Here is a 19,225-nt window from a genome sequence, read left to right as displayed (position 1 = left end):
AAGATAGTTTGAAATCAGGAAGCATGATGCCTCCAACTTTGTTCTTCTTTGTCAAGATCCCTTTGGTTATTCAGGGTCTTTTGTGTTTCCATACGAATTTTAGCATTTTTCTATTTCTATGAAAATTCCCATTTTGATAGAGATTGCATAGAATCTATAGATTGCTATGGTTGTATGGATATTTTAACAATATCAACTTTTCCAATCCATGAGGACAGACTATCTCTCCATTTGTGTCTTCTTCACTTTATTTTAATGTTAGAATTTTTTCACAGTGGTGATTTATTTGTATATTATATAACTTTAAAATACATTTATATACTATCAAAATCATAGTATACTTTTTTTTTAAAGAGTTTATTTATTTATTTGACAGATAGAGACATAGCGAGAGAGGGAACACAAGCAGGGGGAGTGGGAGATGGAGAAGCAGGCTTCCCGCCAAGCAGGGAGCCCAATGTGGGGCTCGATTCCAGGACCCTGGGACTATGACCTGAGCCAAGGGCAGATGCTTAACGACTGAGCCACCCAGGCACCCCATAGTATACTTTTTATATAGTATCATCTGAGAAAAATATATGCTGAAAGTCAGTTGTAAATTATAATTTTAGTTTTACAAGGAATGTGTTGTGGGTGTGCAATGCATAGAAAAAAGACTGAAATAATATTTACCACAGTGTTAACACGGTGCCAGGATATAATCCATGACAACATGCAGGTGATATCTATATTTTTCAAGTTTCTTTGAAGCTCATGAATTTTGTATTCATACTTTATTATCTGTACTTCTTTTTTGTGCTTAAGTAGAAGCCTCATGATGCCATTTCATACTATTTCAGTGGTTTTCTGTTTGGATGTAGGATTTGTCCTCCAGTCTTCAACAGAAGCTATGTTCTTTTCAAGAGGAAATGATGAAAGAGAGGACTCTCTTTAAGGAAGAATTAAAGCAAGTACTGGATGAGCTAGATAAATTACAGCAAAAGGAGGAACAAGCTGAAAGGCTAGTTAGGCAGTTGGAAGAGGAAACAAAATCTCGAGCTGAAGAACTAAAACTCCTAGAAGAGAAGCTGAGAGGGTTTGTATTAATAATATTAGACCTCGTGTTTAATATGGCTTCAGATGTTAAAAGGTATTTTCCAGTATATTCTCTCGGGATTCTCAGGTCAATCATGCGAGTAAGTGAGGTTGGAATTATTTTACAAGTGAGGAATAGAGAGGTAAAGTATACGCATAGAATGTGTGTGCAAACAAGTATGACAGCCAGAGTTAGAAGCATAGCTTCTTTCTTTTTCTTAAGGCCAGAAGTTTAAAAGGATGTTAATAAACAAATGACCAAAATTTGGGATTCCCTTACTGCTCATATGTTATCTAAAATTATTGGATGTCAGCATTATAGCAATAACAGATTTAGAAGAAGAAAAAAAAAGGTGAGAATCCCACCCTTTATTAAGAAACATTTCCATTTTTTGCCTACGTGTACATTAGATTACATAGCATAAGTCATACCTTTAATTACCTTTTCTGAGGGAGCACAAGTAATCAGAAGTAGCAATCAAAAAAGCAAAATGAGAAAAAAATAACCAAACCTGGGAAATATTCAAAAATAAGAAATTTAAGAGATATCAAACTTTTCTTTTTTTTTTTCTTTTAAAGTAGGCTCCATGCCCACTGTGGGGCTTGAACTCACAACCTCAAGTTCTAGAGTCACATACTCCACTGACTGAGCCAGCCAGGCCACTTGGACCTTTTTTTAATTCTAATTCCGTATTATTTGTATTATATTATGCATCCTTCTCCACTACATTTATTTAAAATATCCAGGTTGATTCTTGAGTTCAAGTTGTAACTAAAAATAATTATGTTATTTGAATCCTTGGGATTTCCTTACTAAAAATATTTCTAACAAAGAACCAAGAACTATACATGAGTCTACAGAATTATAATGTATCTCACAGCTATGTATCCATCTCCTGTTGGATATTTTTACTAAAATCCTTTTTCTGGGCACCTGGGTGGCTCAGTCGGTTAAGCGACTGCCTTCGGCTCAGGTCATGATCCTGGAGTCCCGGGATCGAGTCCCGCATCGGGCTCCCTGCTCAGCAGGGAGTTTGCTTCTCCCTCTGACCCAACCCCCTCTCATGCTCTCTCTCTCTCTCATTCTCTCTTTCAAAATAAATAAAATCTTTAAAAAAATAAATAAAAAATAAAAAATAAAATCCTTTTTCTATTTTCTTGTGGTGATCAGTGATAAAAAGGACACAAAGGTTTTATGCCTGCTTTGGAGGGTAGCATTACCAAAGTGTTATTAGGGGGAATTGTTTTTGTTTGTTTGTTTTTATTTTTTTTTAAGATTTTATTTATGTGCAAGAGAGAGAATGAGCGAGAGAGAGAGAGCATGAGAGGGGGGAGGGTCAGAGGGAGAAGCAGACTCCCCGCTGAGCAGGGAGCCCGACCTGGGACTCGATCCCGGGACTCCAGGATCATGACCTGAGCCAAAGGCATTTGCTTAACCAACTGAGCCACCCAGGGACCCGGGGGGAATTGTTCTATACTGGAGCCAGTCTCAGGGAAGAGGCACTTTAAGAAACTGAATAGATGATGTCAGTTTCAGGGAGGAAAGAAGGTTGAGACAATCATTTATTCTAACTCAAGGAATTGGGTACAGAGTTCAGGAGATAAGGATTTTATTGATGGATCTTCTAAATAGCTCTGTGATTCTAAGCAAGACAATTCTAATTTCTTTAATTTTCTATTTTATTAGATACAAAATAAAGGGGTTTTAATGACATGATCTCTAAGGTTCCATCCAGCCTGGAAATTTTAGGCATTAAGAGAAAAACTAAGAAAATTGAAAGTGATTTCTCTATGGGGCAGGGAAGAGAATATTTTTGTCATAAATCTTTTACTATATGTGATTGTGACTGCTTCCAGCTGTTGGCATGTATATTTTTTAAATCCCATACTCATTATAGAAGGAATTTGATTGGTTGTTTATTTTCTTTGTCTGACTTAGCCTATAAGTGAATAATAATGTACCAAATAAGTTATTGAATCTTTGAATAGTAACAATTTATTATGTGGATTACTGAAATAAAATAAATCTACATAGTCCTATAAACTCTTTTTTCAAAGAAATACCAAGTGTAGTTAAAGATAAAAATGTTTAAATGCAGAGACTTTATTCAATCCGAGTGCTTTTTAACTGCTAATTTTTCACATTCTTTAGTTTTTGTTTGCTGCAGTTGAGATTGTTTTTAGAGTCTTTTTACCCTACCTTCTTCCAAAAAAAAAAGTTTTAACTACCTACATAAGTACATATAATATTGAAAGAAAAATTTTAAAATGAGTAAATTAGGATTAAAAAAAAGTAAAATAAGGGCAGGAAAGATAAGATGAAGCCAGAAAAGAAGTTAGTGCATGAATAAACATGCTATTAGAAGCAGATCATAAAGTTAAATCTAAGCTATCTAGTAGCATACACAAAGATGCAGACATTGGACTCATGATTCACAGTGTCAAAAGGTAAATACTAATCCCTTTCTTAGAATAATGATTTGTAATTAGTGTTTTATCTTTTAATTGTTCCTTAGGAAAGAAGCTGAACTGGAAAAAACTAATGCTGCTCACTGTCAGGCCACCCTGCTCTTACAGGAGAAGTATGATAGTACAGTACAAAACCTTGGAGATGTTACTGCTCAATTTGAAAGGTATTTTTATTGGGAGCCTGCACTCTGAAATGTAATATGAGTGGGGAGGAGTGTTTAGTGAAATCTGGAAAAATAATCACACAAATAGAATGGTTGGTATTACTCTAACTTCCATAATGACCAACCATAAATAGGCATTTAGGGTTCCCTGGTAATCTTACTATGTATACAAATTTCCTTTCCTGCCATCCCCTTCAAATTTCACGTGCTCGCAAACCTTTGGCACTTCTGTCTTACTCTCCTGACACCATCTTTTTCCTCCTGAAGAATTCTAAAGCTTTTATCTCCTCATTCCCAAACCTGTAAACACACCTGCATTTATGCTCATCCTGTCTTCCCACCTATTACAGGAGAAGTGGTCCAGTCTTTTAGCCTTCAGTGACATTATTCCACTTGTCCTTTTCAACCTTTCAGGCGGATTCGTTTCAATCAATATTAAAACATGTTAATGCATTTATCTTTAAAATACATAAATTTTAGGGGCCCTTGGGTGGCTCAGTCATTTAAGTGTCTAACTCTTGATTTCGGCTCAGGTCATGATCTGAGTCATGAGATCAAGCCCAGCACTCAGCAGGAAGTCTGCTTCTCTTGCTCTCTCTCTCTCTCTCTCTCCCTCTGCCCCTCCCCCTGCTGGCATACTCTCTCAAATAAATAAATCAATCTTAAAAATATATATATAAAATACTTAAATTTTAGTGGTGTCTGGGTGGCTCAGTCAGTTAAGCATCTGACTCTTGGTTTCAGCTCATGTCATGATCTCAGGGTCATGAGATCAAACCCCGCTTCGGGCTCCATGCTCAAGGTGGAGTCTGCTTGGGATTCTTTCTCTCTTCCTCTCCTTCCTTTTCTGTCCCTTCCTCCCCTCCCCCACCCCGCCCACTCATGCATGCTCTCTCTGTCTCAAACAAATAAATAAAATCTTCAAAATATATACATTTTATTAACTCCTTTGACCGCCCCCCACTTCCTTCTGCAGCTATCCAGCAACACCTCTCAATCCCAACACCCTTCATCCAAAATTCTACTCATCTTTGTAGCTTGTCTTTATAGAAGCTTCTCTGTAATTACTGTATCCGTTTCCTCACTTCCTATTCCATCTACTTATTATTTTCCCTTTAAAAAGAGAAGTTTATTTTGGGGGAACTACAAATTGCAGGGGATAATTAAAGAAATTTGTGTGCATCTCACACCAAGAGCATATTGATATAAACATTTTTATTATATTTAGAGCATTTGGGGATGAGGTCTCTGTCTTATATCTATTTTAGTATATTTAATAAATATAAAAGGTATACAACACATAAATTATAAAACATAAAGATAAAATCAACGTGCATGAGCCAGTAAGACAACCAAAGCAGTAAGCCAAAAGATTTCAACAACTTGGTATTATATAGGAGTTCCTCTACTGTCCCATCTGCCTGCTTTCCACCAATAGATAACACCATTTAAAGCCTACATTAATAATTTCCTCACTCTTTTCCTGTGTATAATTTTATAGCATGTGTAGCCATACAAATATATTATGTAATTTTGCCTTTTTCCTGAACCTTGCCAAAAAATGTCATTATGCTGTATGCCATTTCCTGAGACTTGTCTTTGTATTCTGCATTATGTATGTTTCAAGAATTGAATCACATTGTTGACTGAGGTTATAGTTTGTTCATACTAATTGCTGTAGAATATTTGATTTTATTAAAATTACCACAATTTACCCATTCTCATTTTGGGCTTTTGGGTGGCTTTTCATTTCTTTTGTTATTTATTTTATTTTATTTTTTTCATCATGATAAGTGTACTCTTTAATCCCCATCCCCCATCTGCTACCCCCCCACCACCCCACCTCCCCTCTGATAACAATCAGTTTATTCTCTGTGGTTAAGAGTCTATTTCTTGGTTTATCTCTCTCTGTGTCTCTCTTTTTTATTTATGTATTTTTGCTTGCTTGTTTCTTAAATTCCACATGAGTGAAATCATATGGTATTTTTCTTTTTCTGACTTTGTGTACTTAGCATTGTATTCTCTGGCTCTATCCACGCTTTTGCAAATAGCAAGATTTCATTTCTTTTTTATGGCTGAATAATATTCCATTGTGTATATCTACCACATCTTCTGTATCCATTCATCTATCAGTGGACACTTGGACCGCTTTCATAGTTTGGCTATTGTTGATAATACTGCTATAAACATAGGGGTGCATGTATCCCTTTGAATTAGTGCTTTTATATTTAGGGGGAAAATACCCAGTAGTGTGATTACTGGGTCATAGGGTAGTTCTATTTTTAATTTTTTGAGGAAACTCCATACTGTTTTCCACGGTGGCTGCACTAGTTTGCATTCCCACCAATAGTGCAAGAGGGTGCCTTTTTCTCCACATCCTCATAAACACTTGTTGTTTCTTGTGTTTTTGATTTTAGCCATTCTGATTAAGTGTGAGGTGACATCTCATTGTAGTTTTGATTTGTGTTTCCCTGATGATGAGTGATATTGAGCATCTTTTCATGTGTCTGTTGGCCATCTGGATCTCTTCTTTGGAGAAATGTCTGTTCATGTCTTCTGCTCATTTTTTAATTGCACTATAGATATTTTTTTTAGATATTGAGTTTTTTAGATATTGAGTTGTATCAGTTCTTTATATATTTTAGATACTAACCCATCATCGGATATGTCATTTGCAAATACCTTCTCCCACCTTTTAGTTTTGTTGATTGTTTCCTTCGCTGTGCCAAAACCTTGTGTTCTGATGTAGTCCACATAGTTTGTTTTTGGTTTTATTTCCCTTGCCTCAGGAGACATATCTAGAAAAATATTACTACAACCAATGTGAGATTAATGCCTATGCTCTCTTCAAGGATTTTTATGGTTTCAGGGCGCCTGGGTGACTCAGATGGTTAAGCGTCAGCCTTCGGCTCGGGTCATGATCCCAGGGTCCTGGGATCGGGTCCCACGTCGGGCTCCCTGCTCCTTGGGAGCCTGCTTCTCCCTCTGCCTCTCTCTCTCTCTCTCTCTCTGTCTCTCATGAATAAATAAATAAAATCTTAAAAAAAATAAAGAATGAGGCTTTAAAAAAAAAAAAAGGATTTTTATGGTTTCAGGTCTCACATCAAGGTTTTTAATGCATTTTGAGTTTATTTTTGTGTATAGTGAAAGAAAGTGGTCCAGTTTCATTCTTTTGCATGTAGCTCTCCAGTTTTCCCAACACCATTTGTTGAAGAAATTGTCTTCCTCCTGTTGTATATTCCTTCCTCCTATGTCCAAGATTAATTGACCCTATAATTGTGGGTTTATTTCCCGACTTTCTGTTCTGTTTTATTGATCTATGTGTCTGTTTTTATGCCTGTACCATACTGTTTTAATTACTACCACTTGGTAATATAACTTGAAATCTGAAATTGTGGTACCTCAAGTTTTGTTTTTCTTTTTCAAGATTGTTTTGGCTATTCGAGGTCTTTGTGGTTCCATACACATTTTGGGATTGTTTGTTCTACTTCTGTGAAAAGTGCTATTGGTATTTTGATAAGGATGGCATTACATCTGTAGATTGCTTTGGGCAGTATAGACGTTTTAACAATATTTGTTCTTTCAACTTATGAGCATAGAATGTCTTTACATTTCTTTGTGTTGTCTTGAATTTTTTCCATCAATGTTTTATAGTTTTCAGAGTATAGGCCTTTGACTTCTTTGGTTAAGTTTATTCCCAGATATTGTTTTTGGCAGTTATAAATGGTATTTTATTAATTTTTCTTTCTGCTGCTTCATTATTAGTGTATAGGAATACAACACATTTCTGTACATTGGTTTTGAATCCTGTGAATTTACTGAATTCATTTATCGGTTCTAGCAGTTTTTTGGTGGAGTCTTTAGGGTTTTCTACACATAATGTCAAGTCATTTCTAGATAGGGAGAGTTTCACTTCCTTTCCAGTTTGGATGCCTTTTATTTCTTTTTGTTGTCTAACTGCTGTGGCTAGGATTTCCCGTCCTATGTTGAGTAAAGGTGGTGGAGTGGACATCCTTGTCTTGTTCCTGACCTTAGGGGAAAAGCTCTCAATTTTTCACTATTGAGTATGATGTTGGCTGTAGGTTTTTCATATCAGGCCTTTATTATGTTGAGGTATGTTTCCTCTAGACCTACTTTGCAGAAGGTTTTTATCATGAATGGATGTTGTACTTTGTCAAATGATTTCTCTGCTCCAATTGAAATGATCATATGGTTTTCATCCTTTCTCTTACTGATGTGATGTTGATTGTTTTGTGACTGTTGAACCACTCTTGCATCCCAGGAATAAATCCCACCTGATCGTGGTGTTTGATTTTTTTTAATGTGTTGTTGGATTCAGTTTGCTAAAATTTTGTTGAGTATTTTTGCACCTATATTTATGAGAAGTAATGGCCTGTAGTTCTCTTTTTTGTGTGGTGTCTTTATCTGGTTTTGGTACTCGGGTGATACTGGCCTCACAGAATGAATTTGTAAGTTTTCCTTCCTCTTATGTTTTTTGGAATAGTTTGAGAAGAATAGATATTAACTCTTTAAAAGTTTCATAGAATCTTTTGCTACTATTAATAGTATTCTCAGGAATATTCTTGTAGTCTTCTAGTATACATGTATAAGAATTACCCTGAAGTCCTACAAATGTAAATGTTCAACTTTAAAATTAATGCCAGATTGCTTTACAAAGTGGCAGGGAGAATCTACACTTTCACTAGGATTGTATGGGCAACCATTGATCTACTTCGTCTCCAAAGCTTGTTAGATTTCTTAGATTTTACCAGTGTACTTAGTGTAAAATGACTTTTTCCTAGGGATAATCCACCTCCGCTTTTCCATAAAAGGCTTATATATGACTTTTATTCATTTCTCTATAGAATTAGTATCTTTTCCTGATTGTAAAGTTTTTATCAGCAATATGGGTTGTAAATATCTTCCACCAAAGTATGGCTTATCCTTTCATTTTCTTTATGGTTTCTTCTGATGAATGGAAATTCTTGATTTTAATATTTTTTTTAAGATTTATTTATTTGAGAAAGAGAGTACACACAAGTGAGACGGGGAGAGGCAGAAGAAGAGGTAGAGAAGCAGACTCCCCACTGAGCCCACGCAGGGCTTGATCCCACAACCCTGAGATCATGACCCAAGACATAATCGAGAGTTGGACACTTAACCAACTGAGCCACCCTGGCACCCTGATTTTAATGTTTGAATTTATGATTTTTATATGAACATGTTTGCTTGTAGTTTAAGAACTTCTTTCTATCATCCCAAGAACATAAAGGTATTTACCTTTTATTTTTAAGTTTCTTTTTTCCATCCAGATTTGTGTATGCAGTGATATAGGGAACAAATTTATTTTTGTTTTTCCATATGGATAATCTACTGCATATAATGTATATGTGTACCTATAATGTATATGTGTACATATACTTCTATTTATATATGTCCAAGCATAAATAAAAATTATATTTTAGTACTGTTTTCAACCCTGTGAAGGGATTTCCTTTCCTGCTACTTTGAAAAATTGTGCCTTGGGAAGTTTTTAGCCATTCTATGACTTCACTCACCATCAGTATGCTAATAGCATTAAAATTTATTTCTTCAAACCTGATCTTTTCTTTCAGCTTTATACCCATATATCCAGCTGCCCACTTGACATCTCCAAGTAGGTATCTCCCTACCATGTAACATTAACCTGTCCGAAACAACTCTTGATTTTCTTTGTCTTTTTCTACCTTTCCCTCATTCCTTTTTATTCCAGTCAGTGACATCTCCCTCTTCCCAGCTTCTCATTCCATAATTCTGAGAGTCATCTTTAATCATTTTCTCTCCCTTTCTCCCAACATCCAACCTAGTCCATGAAATTTGCAATTCTGCCTTCAAAAGAGATTTCACATCTTTCCATTGCCAACTCCTTGTCTAACCGTCCTTTACCACTCACCTAGGCTGATGTACTCCACACTGGCCTCATGCCTCTAGCATCTGCTCCTGCATCCCTGCTTCATTACATTCCAGTTTCATCTCTCAGCACTGTGTTCTACCTGCCTCAGAGCACATATGCATCTTTTCCCTCTGAACCACTTTCACCTGAACCCTAGCTAACTTTTCTTTACCTATCACATCTCAGCCTAACTATAAATTCCTCAGAAAGGCCTTTTCTGAATCGCCAAAAACAGTATGTTCCCGTTTGTCAGCTTTCTGCTCTTTAGTTTTCTTTTTCTTTGCTTTTCATTTTTTTTAAGATTTATTTACTTATTTATGAGCGAGAGAGTGCGTGGACACGCACAAGTGTAGGGGAGGTGTGAAGGAGAGAGTGAAGCAGACTCCTTGCTGGGCAGGGAGCCCTTTGCAGGGTTCCATCCCAGGACTCGGATCCTGACCTGAGTCAAAGGCAGATGTTTAACCAACTAAGCCACACAGGCGCCCCTCTAGTTTTCTTCATAACACAAATCTTATTATACATATATTTTCACATTTTTTTGTGAAGACCTGGAGAGGCATTTCCCTATCTTCCCACAAGACCATAAACTTTGTGACAATAGGTGCAGGGATCATATATTTATTTGTTTTGGAGTAATTTTCATGTTTGGTATACTTCATACACATAGTAGGCACTCGATTTGTTTTTTCTTTAAATGAACAGCATATGCCATATAAGCTCATTAGTACTGACCTCAGAATACTGAATTCTTACCTGTGTAAATGCATGGTTCCTAAGGTTTTGTTTGTGTTACCTTAGACTGTATAAAATATAAACTAATGAGCTATATATTTATCATGCATACAGTAGTTAGAAAAATCCTTCAACTTTTTATTTTCCTTTTAATAAGTTATAAAGCATTAACAGCTAGTGAGATAGAAGATCTTAAGCTGGAGAACTCATCACTTCAGGAAAAAGTGGCCAAGGCCGAGAAAAATGCAGAGGACATTCATTATCAGATATTGGCAGTTGAGACCTCAAATCAAGAATACGCAAGGTATGTGGGAGAACTAAAACCTGCCCACACTTGTAGCGTTAGAACCATTAAGATAATTTAATGTTGTTGAAAACCAGCTATTAAATGATGCAAGGAATTGTAATTTCATGACTCGCTTTGGGTGATCTTCAATTGCAAATTAAGAGTTTACACAGTTAAAGAAGTACAATTTTTGGAGAGTTCCTTGAGTCATTTTGTTTCTTTTGTTTTTGTTTTTGTTTTTTTAAGTAAAAAAGGGGAAAAGTTACTAAAATGGCTATAAAATGTTTAGTGGACTCTTCTCTCTCAAACTCAAGGATGCTTCTAGATCTGCAGACCAAGTCAGCACTTAAAGAAGCAGAAATTAAAGAAATCACAGTCTCTTCTCTTAAAACAATAACTGACTTGCAGAACCAACTCAAGCAACAAGGTGAAGAGTTCAAGAAACAACTGGAAGAGGAAGAAGCAAGGTAATCTAGGTTTAGAACCTGACTGCCATATAACCTCAGTAATTTTTTCTAATACACTATGTTTTTAAATTTCATTTCCCCTTACAGAAAAGCTGGAAAACAAAACACAGTGGCAGAGTTAACTGAGGAAATGAATAAGTGGCGTCTCCTTTATGAAGAACTATATAATAAAACGAAACCTTTTCAGGTTTGTCAGTAGGGTCTATACTCAACTTGTGTTTGTTTTAGGCATTCACTTTGTTCCCTGTCATAGTCACCCCAGTGACTTGATTTTTCTGAAAGATCATTTTGCTGTATATTTACAGTGCCAATTTAACTCATTATTAGAGGAGACTTATAAATTTTTTAAATTATTCATACTTTTTTTGTGTAGTCTTTATAGGCTAAAAATTACCTTCTAATAAGAGACTTGATAGCTTAGAAGGCTCTCCTGATAGAAATTTTCGATAATTTATGTAAATTTGTGATCCTTAATTTTGTTATGATCTTTCTGTGTTTCTCAAATTAATATACTGATCTTAAAATAAAAAAGGATAAATGCTAAGCTCAGCATGTAAAAATGTGGGAGGACAGTATTGGTTATGATATGATGATCCGGCTGATACACAGATTAGGCTGGCTAGCTGGCCTTCTTTCCCTGATTCTTTCCCTCTGTTTTAGTGATCTTAAAAATGAAATACACCAAAGTTTTTTTAAAGAGTCTCACAGAATTTATGGAGAGCCCTGAGGATATGTCAGCATGATCTGTTTTTGTCCATCATTTTTTTTTTTTTTTTTTTTTGGTACTTGAGTTTCCCTTGTCGTTTATATGAGACAAGTAAATTTAACATTTCTAAGTCTATTAAAAAAATCTTTTTCAGCTACAACTGGATGCATTTGAAGCAGAGAAACAGGCTTTGTTGAATGAACATGGTGCAGCTCAGGAACAACTAAATAAACTAAGAGATTCGTATGCTAAATTACTGGGTCATCAAAATCTAAAGCAAAAAATCAAGCATGTTGTGAAACTGAAAGATGAAAATAGCCAACTCAAATCGGTTTGTAAAATAACACTTAGTTCTATTGAAGGTATTAGGGTGGGGCATTTGTTATTCTAACTATAAAATTTGAGTTTAAGGAAGGACTTCGGTATCAGAAAAAACTAAGTTTATAGAGGAACATCCATCTGAGAATTATGGATTTATTTTAGAGTGTTGACCAGATGGCTATTAATGTTCCCAGGTTTTCCAACTACCTCATTAGTTATTGAAAATCACTAGTATAATTGGAAGAGTTCATAAAGCTTTACACATCCATTTCTATTTGCAAAATAGCAAAGTCCTTGGTATAAATAAATATCATAAAGATAAGCCGTATTCAAAAATAGTTTAAGCATTTGCGGCACCTGGCTGGCTCAGTTGGTAGAACATGTGACTCTTGATCTCAGAGTCATGAGTTCAAGCCCATATTGGGTGTAGAGATTACTTAAGAAGAAGATAGCTAAGCATTTAAGCTTTTTTTAACACCTCTATTAAGATATAATTCACATACCATACAATTCACCCATTTAGAGTATTCAACTCTGGTGTTTAGTACATTCACAGATATGCAACCATCTCCATAGTCAATTTTAGAACATTTGTATCACCTCAAAATGAAACCCCTTGCCTTTTAACTGTCATCTCCCTGACTCCTCATTCACCCCTCCCACCACTAATCTACTTTCTGTCTCTATAAATTTCCCTATTCTGGATATTTCCTATTTGTGCACTCAAATAATATGTGGTCTTTTGTGACTAGCTTCTTTTGCTTAACAGTGTTTTCAAAGTTCATCCATGTCATAGCACATATGAGTACTTCATTCCTCTTTATGACCTAATAATATTTCATTATATGGATATGTCACATTTTATTTATCCATTTGTCAGTTGATAGACATTTGACTTGTTTCCACCTTTGGGCTATTATGAATAATGCTCCTATAAGCATTCATGTACAGGTTTTTGTGTGGACGTATGTTTTGGTTTCTCTTGGGTTATACTTAAGAGTGAAATTGCTTGGTAACTGGGTAACTTTATGTTTAATCATTTGAGGAACTCTTTTCCAAAGCAGCTGTATCTTTCTATATTCTACCTGCAATATATGAGGGTTCCAGTTTTTCCACATCCTCACCAACATTTCTTATTACCTGATTTCTTCGTTCTGACCATACTAGTGGATGTGAAGAGATACCTAATTGTGGTTTTGACTTGCATTTCCCTGATGATTAATGATGTTGACCATCTTTTCTTGTGCTTATCGGCCATTTGTATGTCTTTCCTGGAAGAACTATTTATATCCTTTGCCCATTTTTAATTGGATTACTGTTTGTTTGTTTGTTTTTAAATAAATTATGAGAGTTCTTTATATGTTTATGTTCTTTATCAGATGTATTACTTGAAAATATTTTCTCCCATTCTGTACATTGTCATTTTACTTTCTTAATGATGTTCACTGAAGCACAAAATTTTGACTAAGTCCAGTATATCTATTTTTTCCTTTGTTTCTTGTTCTTTGACATTTAACAATCCTTTGCCAAATCCTAGGGCATGAAGATTTATCCCTGTTTTCTTCTAAGAGTTTTACAGACAGTTTTAACTTTTATATTTAGGTCATTGATCCATTTGAGGGCTTTATATACAGTGTGAAGTAAGGGCTCAACTGTATTCTTTAGCATGTGGATATCTAGTTGTTCTCATGCCATTTGTTAAAGAGACTATTCTTTCCCCAGTGAGTGGTCTTGACACCCTTGTTGAAAATCAGTTGATCGTTTACTTATGGTTTATTTCTAGACTCTCAAATATATTCCACTGATATATCCTTGTACTTCTACACTGTCTTGATTACTGTTGGTTTGTAGTAAGTTTTAAAACCATGAAACATGAATCATCCTACTTTCTCCTTTTTCAAGATTGTTTTGACTATTCTGGGTTCCTTGCAATTCCGTATGAATTCCCAAACCAGCTATTCAACTTTTACAAAGAACTCATTTAAAATTCATATGGGAATTATGTTGAGTGTGTAGATAGGCTTGGGGTATTGCCATCTTAACTGTGTTACATCTTTTTTTTTTTAACGTTTTATTTATTTATTTATTTGACAGAGAGAGACACAGGGAGAGAGGGAACACAAGCAGGGGGAGTGGGAGAGGGAGAACAGACTTCCTGCTGAGCAGGGAGCCTGATGCGGGGCTCAATCCCAGGACCCTGGGATCATGACCTGAGCCAAAGGCAGACGTTTAACGCCTGACCCACCCAGGCACCCCTTAACTGTCTTACATCTTCTGATCCAAGAACATGAGATGTTTTTCCAATTACTTAGATCTTTCATTTCTTTCAATAATGTTTTGGCCATTTCAAAGTGTAAGTTTTGCACTTCTTTTGTTAAATTTATTCCTAAGTATTTTATCCTTTGTAATGTTGTATGTGAAGTTGTTTTCTTAATTTCATTTTTGGGTAGTTCATTGCAAGTGTATAGAAATAAAATTGATTTTTGTATACTGGTCTAGTATTCTCCAATCTTGCTGAACTCATTTATTTGTTGTAATAGTTTTTTAGTGGCTTCCTTAGGATTTTCTGTATAGAAGATCATTTGTAAATAGAGATAGTTCTACTTCTCTTCAATGCATTTGATTACTTTTTCTTGCCTAAATTCCCTGGGTAGAACCTCCAGACAATGTTGAATAGAAGTGATATGAGTGAACATCCTTGTTTTGATCCTGATTTGGGGGAAAGCATTCACACTTTCACCATTAAGTATGCTATTAGCTGTGGGTCTGTCATAGATATTCATTATCAAATTGAGAAAGTGTCCTTCTATTACTAGTTTTTTTAGGGTTTTTATCATGAAAGTGTGTTAAATTTTGTCAAATGCCTTCTCTGTGTCTATAACATAATCACATGATTTTCTATTGCTATGATTTCTTAAATTGATTTTTGGATATTAAATTAACCTTGCATTTCTGATAAATTTCACTTGGTCATGGTGTATAATTCCCTTTTTATAAAGTTGCTGGATTCACTTTGCTAATTTTTGCTAAGGATTTTTTTCATCCATATTCCCAACAGATACTGGTCTATAGGTTTTATGTACTATCTTTGTCTGGTTTTGGTATCCAGATAATGCTGACCTCATAAAATTAGTTGGGAAAGATTTTGTCTTTTTTGCTTTTGAAATAGTTTGTGAATACTTGGTTTAATTCTTCACTGAATGTGCAATAGAATTCAGTAGTGAAGCTATCCAGACCTCAGCTTTTCTTTGTGGGTAGATTTTGATGACTATTCAATCTTTTCATGTCTTATGAGTCTATTCATATTGACTTTCTTTTTGAGACAGTTTCAGTAGTTTGTGTCTTTCTAGGAATTTGTCCATTTCATTTATGTTATCTGATTTATGGATATATAACTGTTCATAGTACTTTTTTTATAATCCTTATAATTTCGGTAAGGTCAGTCATCGTATCCCTTCTTTCATTTCTGATTCTAGTAATTTGAGTATTCTCGCTTTTTTGGGGGGGTTCCTTTGGTTCAATGAATATATATATATATTTTAAAGATTTTATTTATTTATTTGACAGAGAGAGAGACAGGGAGAGAGGGAACACAGGCAGGGGGAGCAGCAGAGGGAGAAGCAGGCTTCCCGCGGAGCAGGGAGCCCAGTGCGGGACTCGATCCCAGGACCCTGTGATCATGACCTGAGCCAAAGGCAGACGTTAACGACTGAGCCACTCAGGCGCCACCCTATGAATATATTTATAATGGCTACTTTAAAATATTTTTGGATAAGTCCAATATCTGGTTACTCTTGCAGGCAGTTTTTGTTCCCTGCTTTTTTCCAATGTATAGGTTATGCTTTCCTGTGTCTTTGTACATTTTTGTCAGATAGTGGATATTTTAGATTACATATTATAGCATTTCTACAGCCCTCTCCTTCCAGGTCCATTGTTATTTTCTTGTCCATTTGTTTAGTAATTGGCTGGATTGTGCTAGTGAATTCTATTCCTTCTCTCCACTCCCAGTAGTGTTGTGCCTCTGATGTTGCTACTCAGGGAGGTTCAGTTTAGAATATGCCCACAGTCACCCTGGCATGACGCTGATTTTGATAAGGCTGTCTTCCTCTATTTCCCTGATGACTTGTTAAACTGCTAGTTGCTAGATAACTAGTTGCTATTGCTCTTTTATTTTCAACAGTGCCCTGGAGTATAATTGCTCTACAAACTAACCCAAGTAAATTCTGGCTCTTCCACTGGAATTGTGTCTGAGTTCAATAATTATGTTCTGACTCCAGAAGGGCTCCTCCCAGCCGTCTTATTCACCAGTTTTAAACCTACCATTTAGCCTATATTTTGAATCACCTCCCAGTTCCCTTACACCACCAGCTCTACTGTTCTTCCAGCTTGAACTTCTCTCAGTTCTGTTCCAAGTGAAATCAGCATTCTGTTCCAAGTGAAATCAGCCCCTCTGGCAAGAAATTAGGAGCTATGTGTTTTAAAGCCCACTTCTCCCCTCCAGATAAAATCTCTGAGACAGGGCTCTGGAGCTGAAGTTGGAGAAGATGACCAGCTTTTCTCTGAGCGACACATCTGGCCTAGGAACTGAGTGCTTGGTGGACTTGGGGGAGAGGGAAAAGGGGAACAGCCTGAGGTTCTCTCCCTGGCATGGAATCATCACTTTATGAGCCCAGGCAAAGGTGATCAGGGTCTCAGCATTTTCAGCACACAGCTCCTAAGGTAGAGCCCTTTGTTCTACAGAAGAAAGGATCCTTCACCTCTCAGCCACATTTACTTGGGACATGGCCTCGGCAACAGGTAGCTGGGGGTGAGAAGAGAAATGCTGATGTCCAGCTTCTGGCAGGAAAAGCCTCTGAGTGGGTGCTGGAGGAAGAGAGGGCCCCATATTCTTCACTGCAGCTGTCTGGTGTAGGGTTTTTACCTCGCTAAGGAGCAGGGTTGTTTCAAATACCACAGACCCTTAACTTTTTTTACCGTATTTTTCTAGATTTGCTTGAATAGAGATTTCTTCATTGGCCATTTTGCCTTAGGACCATTTTTACAGGCTTTAAATGGTTGCCTTTTTTATAATTTTTAATTTCCCTGAGAAGCAGGTTAGTGGAGCCTCTGAGGCTGTCATGCCAGAGGTTGGCCTCTGCATTTCATTTGGAGATGAACTTTTATCAGAAACATAGCTTTGTATGTTTGCCACTGTAGAGTGGCAAGAAGATTTAAATGTCTCATTATCTCCTCTGTCACAGCCCTTCAGAGTCATTTTTAATTTGTAGTCTTAAATCCTGTATCTAGTGGAGATTTTTGCCTTTTGGTTTGGTAGATGAGCAACTTTGGAATTTGTTGGTAACATGGATAACACAGTTCACCAACATGAACTTTAATTCTTGTTTATTGTCTATATTTTTCTTACATAGGAGGTGTCAAAACTCCGCTCTCAGCTTGCTAAAAGAAAACAAAGTGAGACAAAACTACAGGAGGAATTGAATAAAGTTCTTGGTATCAAACACTTTGATCCTTCGAAGGCTTTTCTTCATGAAAGCAAAGAAAATTTTGCTCTCAAAACGCCGTTGAAAGAAGGTAAGAAAGGAATAAATGCATAAGTGACATCTTCCTTTAGATTTGGTTTCACAGCATGTCACAAGTTTTCCATTTTTACAAACTGTGAGAATTTGTTGACAGTTTCTGATGTACAAAATCCATACTAAGATTTTTGTGTAAAATGCCTTTTCCTCCTTCTGTACTCTCTATTTTCCACATGTCTAGATCCCACCTTCAAGCCCAGTTCAGGTCCCATCTTCCTTGAAGCCTTGTCTGACATTTTTGCTCCTACCTGCCCACCCAAACCCCACCCTACCCCCAGAATTGTTCCCTTTCTCATACCCTTAAATTTTTAACCTAAATGTCGAATTTGTAGTTGTGGACAAGTAAAGTTTTCTTTTTTGACTATGAATCTTTTTATCTTTGACAATAAATCAAAATTGGTTAAAATAGTGAATGAAGAAATATAATTATGTGGGGCACCTGGCTGGCTCAGTTGGAGGAGCATGCTACTCTTGATCTCGGGGTCATGAGTTTGAGCCCCACATTGGGTATAGAGATTACTTAAATAAATAAAACTAAAAAAATTTATATATATATAATTATGCTACAGAATGCAGACATTGCTTCACCTGCCTTATAGAAGATAGGAAATGCCTGTTTTTAGTTTATAATGACTGATGGATTAGTTTAGAAGACTAATACCTCTTTTTAATATTTCTTCCAGGCAATACAAACTGCTGTTGAGCTCCTATGGAGTTTCAAGAATGATGCAAGTAAACATCTGAAAGACCTGTTAAAGATTATTTCATTCTTACTATTTTTATTATTATTGTTGCTATTATTATTATGTTTGTAATGAATATTTTTAATGTATTTAATATTAACTTTCTATTCTTAGGAATGTGAAGGGAAGGAAGTTCAATATTTTTTACCAGTATGACTTCTGACATTTTATTTTCTATTGTCTGTACCTCCTCCTTGATGCTTACCTTTATCACCTCATTATACACCTTCTCACTGGCTTTCCAACTTACAACTCATCCCATCCAATAAACATTCCTTTAAAAATTTTTCAGATTTTTATTCCCCTACTCTGAATCCTTAAACAGTTTCAAGATTCTAATCTATAGGTTTTTTAGTTTGATACCAGAGGCCTTTTCTAATCTGAACCTCTTAAGCTAGGCTAAAACACCTTGGCTTGTTCTTGCCTCTACTTGGATTGTCTAATAATGTTCATCCTGTTGTACCCATCATCCATTTATCCAGTTCAAATAAGAAATAAGGGTATGCCTGGGCGCCTGGGTGGCTCAGTTGGTTGAGCGACTGCCTTCGGCTCAGGTCATGATCCTGGAGTCCCGGGATTGAGTCCCGCATCGGGCTCCCTGCTTGGCGGGGGTTCTGCTTCTCCCTCTGACCCTCTTCCCTCTCGTGCTCTCTATCTCTCATTCTCTCTCTCTCAAATAAATAAATAAATAAATAATTTAAAAAAGAAGATAAATGTTTAAAAAAAAAAAGAAATAAGGGTATGCCTAACTCCAT

At 36.1% G+C, this 19,225-nt stretch overlaps 1 protein-coding gene across 4 annotated transcripts in view; it reads left to right on the top strand.

Annotated features, from left to right (window-relative positions):
* The window catches only part of HMMR (hyaluronan mediated motility receptor), a 38,628-nt gene extending 19,619 nt beyond the window's left edge, over nt 1–19,009 (top strand). For all 4 annotated transcript variants that reach the window (XM_027606529.1, XM_027606528.1, XM_027606525.1 and 1 more), the window contains 8 exons: nt 861–1,075; nt 3,591–3,707; nt 10,529–10,675; nt 10,972–11,124; nt 11,212–11,311; nt 11,985–12,161; nt 17,560–17,722; nt 18,411–19,009. In XM_027606529.1, the coding sequence (XP_027462330.1) occupies nt 861–1,075; nt 3,591–3,707; nt 10,529–10,675; nt 10,972–11,124; nt 11,212–11,311; nt 11,985–12,161; nt 17,560–17,722; nt 18,411–18,430 (1,092 nt within the window). In that variant the 3' untranslated portion in view covers nt 18,431–19,009. The remainder of the gene's footprint in view (nt 1–860; nt 1,076–3,590; nt 3,708–10,528; nt 10,676–10,971; nt 11,125–11,211; nt 11,312–11,984; nt 12,162–17,559; nt 17,723–18,410) is intronic.
* The last annotated feature ends 216 nt before the right edge of the window (nt 19,010–19,225 follow it).

Source organism: Zalophus californianus, chromosome 5, assembly GCF_009762305.2.
Source record: "Zalophus californianus isolate mZalCal1 chromosome 5, mZalCal1.pri.v2, whole genome shotgun sequence".
Taxonomy (NCBI): domain Eukaryota; kingdom Metazoa; phylum Chordata; class Mammalia; order Carnivora; family Otariidae; genus Zalophus; species Zalophus californianus.
The sequence above is the reverse complement of the archived record's forward strand: the minus strand, read 5'-3'. Positions and strand labels throughout refer to the sequence as shown.